This window comes from Carya illinoinensis, chromosome 15, assembly GCF_018687715.1.
Source record: "Carya illinoinensis cultivar Pawnee chromosome 15, C.illinoinensisPawnee_v1, whole genome shotgun sequence".
In the NCBI taxonomy this organism is placed as follows: domain Eukaryota; kingdom Viridiplantae; phylum Streptophyta; class Magnoliopsida; order Fagales; family Juglandaceae; genus Carya; species Carya illinoinensis.
In genome coordinates this window covers 35612720-35622486 of record NC_056766.1, presented here as the reverse complement: position 1 = coordinate 35622486, position 9767 = coordinate 35612720, and the positions used below count along the sequence as shown (strand labels likewise).

At 33.1% G+C, this 9767-nt stretch overlaps 2 protein-coding genes across 5 annotated transcripts; both read right to left on the bottom strand.

Moving 5' to 3' along the window:
- Positions 1-1792: 1792 nt before the first annotated feature.
- Positions 1793-5468, bottom strand: LOC122296549 (LEAF RUST 10 DISEASE-RESISTANCE LOCUS RECEPTOR-LIKE PROTEIN KINASE-like 2.1). 2 transcript variants are annotated; one of them, XM_043106329.1, is made up of 3 exons: positions 5198-5468; positions 3610-3651; positions 1793-3130 (listed from the first exon to the last, which is right to left on the bottom strand). In XM_043106329.1, the coding sequence occupies exons 2-3, from the start codon at positions 3623-3625 to the stop codon at positions 1965-1967; spliced, it is 1182 nt and encodes a 393-aa protein (XP_042962263.1). In that variant the 5' UTR covers positions 3626-3651; positions 5198-5468; the 3' UTR covers positions 1793-1964. The 2 variants fall into 2 exon arrangements, with proteins under 2 accessions (XP_042962263.1, XP_042962264.1); XM_043106330.1 differs by lacking the exon at positions 3610-3651 and having other exon boundaries at positions 1796-3130; positions 5198-5463.
- Positions 5469-5490: 22 nt separating this feature from the next.
- LOC122296550 lies at positions 5491-9109 on the bottom strand. Of its 3 annotated transcripts, XM_043106331.1 has the most exons (3): positions 8285-9109; positions 7795-8009; positions 7118-7242 (listed from the first exon to the last, which is right to left on the bottom strand). In XM_043106331.1, the coding sequence occupies exons 1-2, from the start codon at positions 8552-8554 to the stop codon at positions 7863-7865; spliced, it is 417 nt and encodes a 138-aa protein (XP_042962265.1). In that variant the 5' UTR covers positions 8555-9109; the 3' UTR covers positions 7118-7242; positions 7795-7862. The 3 variants fall into 3 exon arrangements, with proteins under 3 accessions (XP_042962267.1, XP_042962265.1, XP_042962266.1); XM_043106333.1 differs by lacking the exons at positions 7118-7242; positions 7795-8009 and adding an exon at positions 5491-5523; XM_043106332.1 differs by lacking the exon at positions 7795-8009.
- Between the last annotated feature and the right edge of the window lie 658 nt (positions 9110-9767).

Sequence of the window (9767 nt, the reverse complement as noted above, 5' to 3'; positions counted from 1 at the left end):
CACCTTCTGAGGATTCTTCTGTTTCCCATTCATTCATTTTTTTTAATCTCTATTTGCTTGATTTTGTTGGTGCTTGTATTGAAATTAATGTTCTCGTATTGAATTCATTGAGCTATTGATGTTCTTATTTATTTTACTAGTTCTATCTGTGAAGTTTCCTCTTGGTGCAAGCTCAAAGGGGGGTTGGTTAAACAGCTACCTTAATAGTGTTCATATGTTGATTCAATTTCTTAACTGCCTTAGAACTTATCGGTGTTGACAATATGGATTGAAAAGAAAATTTGATTAGGTTTTTTTATTGGTTGTATGAACGTTCACGTTTTTTATTTAAAAATAAAGACAATAAAAGATCCGTTCTTTGGGTTCTTTGTCAATTACTGCAAATATTCTTATGACCTGATATAGAGAAAAGCCTTGAAATTATTCTTTGATCATGTTTCAGATTATTATGTCGAACCTCGCTCATCCATCCAACCTTAACGATGGGGTTGCTAATTCAAAAGAACAAAAAAATGGAAGTGTTCATTAATTCATGTCAAGAACAAGAAGCTCTTCTGTGCCTTTAATTTCTACATTTTTCTTTTGTTTCCTTGTTATTTCTTTAATGAAGGTATGGTCATGTAGTCCCAGATTCAACTAATGCCAAAGTGGCAGTTTTCACCTTTATTTTTTGGTTAATTAATGTAGCTTTAAGTCATAAAATTAGGTTTGATATCTTTACTTAAAACCTTTCTGTTGAATACATCTTGCAGATAAGCTTGGACCAACAATGGCCGTTCTGAGACAGGAAATTCATCATAAACTAAATTCAATTGTGGAGGAATGCATTGATTACATGAAGCAGATATATTATGTATTGGTGGCTCTATGTAGTCCACTTCTGATATGTAATTTTATATATTGTAATTTGCGTTTTGTAATGTATAAATACCAAATAATGAAATATGTAGTGATTGTATTATGTTTTTTTAGATGCATTTAGTTAAAAAGGTAATTAGTATTTTATATGAAAGAATATGCTTTGTAACATTTTTTCTTGAAAAATTTACAGTAGAATATATGCTCTTAGATTTTTTTTTTTTTTAAATGCTTCTTGAAAGAAACTAAATAATATAGGTTTTTGTTATTTAAAAAAAAAAAAAAAAAGTAGTCCAACACGGGTACAGTCCGGAACTCGGATTCCGGGTTTCAAAAAATCCGGATTCACCCTGGTTCCGGCCCAAGTCATAACCCATGTACATTGGGCCAAAAACAGGCCCGGGTTTGAACTCAGGTTCTGGGCCAGGTATACCCAGATACCCAGTCCGAAACCCGGATGAACAGCCCTAAACATGATATAAGTGACACAAATACAAGGTTACTACCAAGGATTAAGATTTCATTTTCTAAGTAAAAGATATTTTTCAGGGTATAAGAGCATAAGCATTGGCTTGGCCAAATGCATCTTTAAATTTAGCTAATATTAACACTTTTTTACATTTGTCTATTCTATCTAAATTCAATCTCCAAATTGGATTAGCCATTTATTCTCTATATAATAATAAAATATTACTAAATTAATATTTTTTTTAAAAAAATTTATTTTTATCACATTTTATAATTCTACCAATTAAATATTAAGCAATATTATATTATAATTAAATTAATATTATAAAAACACATTTTTAAAGGTCATTTAATCCTAACAAAATTCTATCAAAATTTCTTTACTAAATTTCTTAACCAAATATCTAGCAACATATGAGAATTCATGTAAAAAAATAAATTGCACTTACATAAAGAGATATCAAGGAAACACATACACTGCACTTCCGCTTGCTCGGTTGGAGTGAGAAAACAATTGTTTATTATTTGGACAATGAAAACAGTCTTTCATTTTTTGCCATGGACTATAGCAGAAGTCCAAAATATTTTGAATTTGGCCAATTCAATGTGATGAGTTTTTGGGTCAAATTACTCCAAATTTAGCCAAGCACCTCATTTGGCCAAGCCAATGAGGATGCTTTAATAGAATCATAATGGAGAGCCACTGTACTCGAAGAATCACCTAGAGGTCGTGATGGGGAAGACAAAAAAGGCTTCGGTGGGATTTGCAAAGAGTCGAGGCTTCCTTCTAGCATATCCACAACTCTACTCATCGTTGGACGATTTGACGGGTCGGTCTGTATACAACACAAACCCACTATTAGCATCTTCTTTATATTTTGTTCGTCCTCTTCATTTATGATACCTTGCATCCATAGTTCTTTATCTAGTTCAAGGTGTCTGTATATCCAATGTGGAAAGTATGTTTCACTGGTATGATCAGTCTCAACATCTATATTATTTGTACCCCCAACCATTTCTAAAACCATCATTCTGTAGCTATAAACATCGGATTTATGTGAGACCCCTCCAAAATTTCTACAAAATACTTCTGGAGCTATATATCCCATTGTGCCTCTTGCACCCAACATTGATATGATACTATTTTCTCTGGGGCATATTTTTGCAAGACCAAAATCAGAAATCTTTGGACAGAAGTTCTCATCCAGAAGAATGTTGTGAGGGTTAATGTCAAAATGCAAGATTCGTGTGTTACAACCTTTGTGTAAGTACTCTAATCCTTGAGCTATGCCAACTGCAATCATATATAATGTTTCCCACCCCAATTGATGATGATCAACTTTTGGTGGGGCTTTTCGGTATATGAACTTCTCGAGAGATCCATTAGGCATAAACTCGTAGATTAGAGCTCTTTTAGAACCCTCGAAGCAAAAGCCTCTAAGAGTAACAATGTTGACATGGGAGGTCCTACTAATGCTCGTAACCTCGTTAATGAATTCCTCTCCATCTCCTTTTGATTCTTTCAAAACTTTCACTGCTACAAAAAAACCATCTTGTAATTTTCCCTTGTAGACACAACCATAGCCTCCTTGGCCTAATTGATCTCTGAAGAAGTTGGTCATTTTCTTGATATCTGAGTAATTGTATCTTCTTATTGAAAAGGGTCCATTATTCTTTAGAAATGTCTCGACACTTTGATGGGTTAGATTTTCCTTCTCGAAAAAATGTATGATATTAATGGATGTAAACTTTCTCTTGAAGCAGAGGCCAATTATCAGAACTCCAATTACAATAGATAAACTGGCTGTAAACAAAGAATCAAAATTATGTAGTTATGTAGTGCATAAAGAAAAGTTAATCAAAATTATATTTTTTGTGGTGACACCAAACTAAAACGGAAGGAGGAAATTATATTGATGTCTTGGTAATAGCTATCTTAAGCAAAATTGGGAGTTAACTTGTGAATAATATGCTAATATGCAAACATACAGCCTCCTTGGAACATGAAATAGGTTAAAAACAAAAAAACAAAAAATGATGAAAGGCACAAGTTTTCACCATCATTACTAATTTTAGAAACTTTCCAATCGAGGAACCTTATATCTCTATTGAAGTTATATTTTAAGAGGTGTTCATTAGCCACACCTTGAGAAGGATTATGAAAGGAGTTAAAGCTTATATGCACTAAACAACTCCAAATGGACTTGTTTGAGTTTTGTAAGTAGTCCAAGCAAGTATTGTGTATTGATCTCGAAAAGAAACTAGGGTGAAGAGGTATCTTACCAAATGCTATTATCATCACTTTCGATATGTTGACCTTCCGGCCTGTATAAAAAATTGCAAAAAAGAATATACCATTTTATTCGAAAGTTTTAAACCATTTAAGAAAAAAATCTAACAAATCCAAATTGACATTCTTTGAAATCGAATTGTACTTAACAAAGAACAAGACCAAAATATAAATTTTCAATAAGAAGTGATACAAACACAAAGATATTATATGAAAGTAGACCCACAAACTGGCATGACTTCATATATTCGATTTGATCTACTATATAATAATAGTAACTTTACAATGATCTGACATACTGTATTAAGTTACGTCAGTTTGTGAATTTACTTTTGTGTAATTCTTTTGTAACTAAAATATTTCTCAATACAAATATAGATTTCATAGCAATAAGTTTATATTTTTTAATAAAAACATTAAAAAAAGAGCATGATCTTCACTAATTAAGGGTGAAATCATGATTATATTATATAACATAGCATACGATTGAATGTTGAGAATAGTCCTTAAAGTATGCTACTCATTAATACGGCATATTATGAATTTCCTAAGATCCCTACTTATCAAACAAATGTGTGAGGCATAAGCTGGAAACATATGAACAAACGTTGGAAATTTGGAGGGTCATCTATATATATATATAACATATGCATGTGAAGAGGAAATTGGAGGGTCATCAATACATGTTATGGACGCTGCTACATTCACCAACAAAAACCATCAAAAACTTTATCGGTAGCCTCTCTAGATGAAAATATCATTTTCTTTATATCATATAATGCTCCTCTCACTATGATATTTGCAATTCTGTACCATTCAGATATACGTGAGTAATGCTGGAATGTTAAGAATGGAATGTTAATTTTTTTATAAATTTCTTCACCCTTCTTCTCTTTAATAAATAAATAAATTAATTAACGTTAAAATTAGCTTCATGTTCACGCTCGATATATTAATTCTTATAATAATTTACTACGAAATCTTCTGATCTCATTAATGGAAAGAAATCAGCTTAATACTTGTTAATAATAATTTATGACTCATATATGATCTCATACTTAATTACCAACCATGCATGGGGTATACTGCTTTTCATCGCATGATATCATGAGGACTAATTGGTAATTAAGATCACAAAAAAACAATCAAAGTAGTAGTCTAATATTGACCCAAAGCTGGAATATTCCTAGCCATTTCCTCCCTTTGAATGTTGACCATATCATAAGGCTAGGTGTGTGAGATATTATTAAACCATCATTTGTGGGGTGCCCTTAATTTAGAGCTTCAACTATTATCATTAAAATATAAATTAAATAACCAAATTTAATTAACTCTTACTTATACTAGCTTAAAGAAGAAGAACCATACCACATGAATTGATTAATCTATCTATGGAAAAACAAGTCTAAACTTTTTAATAAACTCAGCAAACAGATCGATATATGTAGAAATCTTATTTCACATTAATTAGTTGTATTTTTAAAAAATATTGTTGTTTTAACTTTTTCAAAATTGTAAGTTCCACAGCAAAACTCACATCCAATTGAAAGGCCGGGAGAGCAGAGAAAGAAATGTGCATACCGTCTGAGCAGAGAAAAGGAGATTGCACTCCGTCACGGCAAAAGCAGACAAACTGGGAGGTGATATTAGAGCCGCATCTCCCACCTGACTGCTCACACCCACTACAGGCAACTATCAACGATTGATCGTATTCCACCTCAAACCCTTCCTTCAGAGCTTCAACCAGTAACGTCGGTGCTGCTCCACCCACAGGGTCTTCATTGAAAGCAATCGTTTTGAAAATGGGAACTTCCACAGTAGCATCACACAATTGGTTAAATTCAGACAGATTGATACCGGGCGGCAAAGTGTAGTCTGCGAAGTAAGCATTATTCCAAGCTCCTGGTCTGCATTCAAAAGTAACACGTTTGCTTTGACTTTGAATTGCTCGAATGTCAGCAACTTTATTTCCACGAACACAAAAATATTTTATAGTGGTTTCCACCTAGTCTATTTTATAGTGACCATATCATAGCAACAAAAGTCCGTCATTTTTCCCTGTGGCGGGGACATTAACAAAAAGGTGGAAACCTAGTCTATTTACAATAGTAACTGTGTTTTCACTAGACACATTTGTTTTCATTTACAATAGTCTATTGTAAATAGACTAGGTTTCCACCTTTTTGTTAATGTCCCCGCCACAGGGAAAAATGACGGACTTTTGTTGCTATGGTGACCCAGGATGGATATAGAACCGGTGAATGTTAATACAAATGCTATTTCTATTTTGGTATACTCTGATCCTACTAATCATCATTGGTTGCCTACTTTTGTTTATGCTCCAGCTCAATGGAAACACAAGACAAAATTCTGGACTCATATGGAATCTACGCATCAATCTTTCCCCGGCCCTTGGCTTTATATTGGTGGTTTCAATGACTTACTCAGTCAAATGGATAAAGTGGGGGGCCGACCAGTCACATCTACTTCCATCGGAGGATTAAAAAGCTTAATGGATTCTTATGGCTTAATTGATATAGGCTTTTTGGGACCAACTTTCACATGGACAAATAATCGTCAAGGAAAAGCGATGATCCGAGAATGGTTAGATTGGAGAATAGCCAATGCACTATGCAGGATGCTCTTTTCGGATGCCACCATTCAGCATTTAGTATCTTCAACCACAGATCACAAGCCTTTCTTGCTCAACACAATGAAGATAAGAAAAAATGCTTCTCAATTTAAATTCGAAGAATTCTGGACTCGTGAACCTCTCAACAATATTATCATTCAAGATGCATGGAGCCAACAATTCAGCGGCAATCCCGCCTAAATACTATGCAACAAGATCAAGGAAACAAAAAATACACTCAAACTCTGAAATAAAAATTACGTTGGGAGAATCCAATCAAATATCCAGCAAATCGATATGGAGTTCAGTCAACTACAAAGCACCACCAGACCAACCGAATTTATAGAGAGAAAATTACCTTTTCCATAAACTTCAAGATCAGCAAAAGAATGTTCTCTGATAAATGTATGCTAAATTAACATATTCCTGCAAGTGGGTATTTCACAAGACACTAAAACATACATAATGATTTATCTTTTTCTTAAACATACATAATGATTTATCTTTTTCTTATAAGGTTAAACAATATATACAAAAGGGTTCATCTTTTGATCACAATTTCTTCACACTCGAGCACTTTTTGATTACCTTTCTTTCAAATCTCAATGCATCCTAATAAACAGCTTTCCAATTTGAGTAGTTTGCTTCCTCCGAACTGAAACAACTTCCGAGCAAACTTTTCCTTCTGGTGTTTGTGGACATAAGCCCAAAAACAAAAGGAGTTTGTAGAAAAGAGGTCCTTATTAAACTATCCCTTCGCCTAATTTATTTATTCGTTATGGCTTGGTTAGATTTCAGATACTATGGACGACTAAATTTTCTGCCAGTATATATAAGCACTCAAATCTTGCAAATCGTCCATATTCTACATAACCTAGCAATTCAGTCTAGAAAAACCTCAAATTTATAAATCTCACCTGATTCATGACAGTCACATTGATTTGGGGAAGGTTTGTAAGTTGTAAGGAGAATTCTTTTACACCCTTTGAATATCCTGTGATGTTTTTAGTTAGTATGGGCATTCAACATTCTTGAAACCAGGCCTTGTAACCAGCAAGAAAAATTCTTTTGCCACACGTAGAGACCTTCTAAAGCTATATTGACAGTGACATCATATATCAGCTTACTCCATCATTAACTTTTATTTCAAAAGCACACCAAATAAAAGTAAGTAAAAAATTTGACACAAACGATGCTATTGGTCAAGGCCAAATTGGGGGTACAGGGACACTCAAGTTTGTCAGACAATGAGTTTTTCCCCTGACCCTATCATATAGAAGGACCCATAATCAACATCCTTGTTCGTATAGAAGCACCCATAATCTGCTTCCTTGAACAAGATAGAGCTATTGGCAACCATGGATGGCAAATCTTTCAATTAAACAAATCAAAAATAACCAACAAAGACGATCCAATTTTCATATAAGCCAAACAATTGAACTTTCATAAAGAAGATTGATGAAACTGATTCTCAAGTTGAAAATGTCGACATAAAAATTCAGATTAACAATAGAAATACACATATCCAACTAGGAAATAGCACTACCTTGGCTTAGCATTTGACCCTGTAGCAGGCTCGCCATACAATTGTATGCCAGATAAATATGGAACATACTACTGAACAACAGAATCACCCTCATTAAGTACAAAAGGCACTCCCACCCCGTATGCACTCCGTTCCTTAAATGTTTCCCAAAGATCATTCAACATGAAGTATGGTTGAAACTCAACATCACAAGTCCTCAACCCCCTCATTATCGTCTACAAGAAAACAAAAATCAGAAATTTTTTTGTATCAAACCCCACAAAATGAGCATCACAGCTATGTAAAAGTCTATGCAAAGTTGAGAAAACATAGGGAGGAAAATTAACTGAAAAAATCACCTCTTATACAGAACACTCTTCACTCTTTATAAATACTGAATACTACTAAGCCCAATATTCAAATTTATGATGCCCGATACTTTCTCCTACTGATACTCAGAAACCAGACATAATTACAACGAATCAAGAATAAAGATAAGATAGAGATCAACCTTGGAGAAATACTGGGCCGGGACCAAAGGCATGGTGAATTCCAAGAACCTATCAAGGTTACTAGCAGGCTTTAGAGGAAGCTCCAAAGGCTTTGTCAATGAATATGGAGGGCCTTTGCTCGTCGGAGATGAATCCAGCCTCTCAGTCTCATCACCCTTTTTTCCTCTCCGAGCTTGTTTTTGCTGATTCTGATTTTTTCTGCCTTTCGATGGGACGTAGAACCGGTTCTCACTGCGCAGAGGCCCAAAGCGCAACCCAGTTCCCATCATTTCCACCGTTTGGTTGCTGAGAAGAGTGAGGAAATAAGATAAAAATGTAAAAGGAATAAGATTCTAAGATCTTCTGTTTTCTGCACGCCTTTTTTTTTTTTATCAGAAAGAGAATGAAAAACCCAATTGATCACAAATATACTATCACCAGGCTTAGTTATCTGGAGGCTTTAGCTTTTCAAAGTATCATCTATCAGGAAATTTAATATTAGTCTAAATCGCTTAATTTTCCAGTGGTTTCCTTTCGGTTTGAAAATATCCAAACACCGAAGAGAAAACCCAATAACAGCTTGAGAAATCCCGGACTGGATCAGATAGGCGTTTCAACTGATCAGATCAGAGAAACCCAGAAATCTCATAAACTTGTATTCAAGATAAAGTATCGAAATTTATATGAGAACGATTCAAAGCAAAGATAGGAACCACTGTGGATTGAATGAGACCCAAATGGGTTTTGAGTGAGGGAAGAAATAAGGCGCAAGGCGTGAAGGAAAGCACAGACTATAGAGAGACAGAGAAACAAAGAAGGTTTCCACCGGCGAGTAGACCAGTGTCATAAAGAAAGGCATGGTATGTATACTAAAGTATTTTCCCTTTGGATATTGTACTTTATTATTTTATTTAATACCATTGATTAATTTGATTATAAGATATTAGAATGGAAAATTAGAATGCTAGACTTATAAATTAATATGATTTGGAAGTTATTTGAATTGAGAAATATTTTCATATCATCTGATTATTATAATTTTTTAAAATTTTTATTTAAAATATAATAAATAATTCAATTTTTTTAAAATATAATTCAACATTTTCAGGTTTCAAAATAATAATAATATTAAAAAATAATATTCTAACAATATTTTATTTAATTTTTAACTTTTATTTAAAATCATCTTATCTCATCTTACCATTCAAACAACCTCTTAATCTTTAAAAAAAATATAAATTTAATATATATCACATCAATTCTATCACGTATTTTATACATTTTCAATTTTCAAACATCATTTAAAGTTCTATAACCATTTAATAATTATCATTTCTTAATTAAATTAATCTTGTAATCTTATTATCAACTAAAAATAATTACTATATAATCTCATAAACATAAAAAACAAAAAAGGAAACGAATTACTCTTAAACTATGATAAGATATTACATAATTAAAAAATAATATGAAATATTTTAATAAGATAAAAATATAAACTTC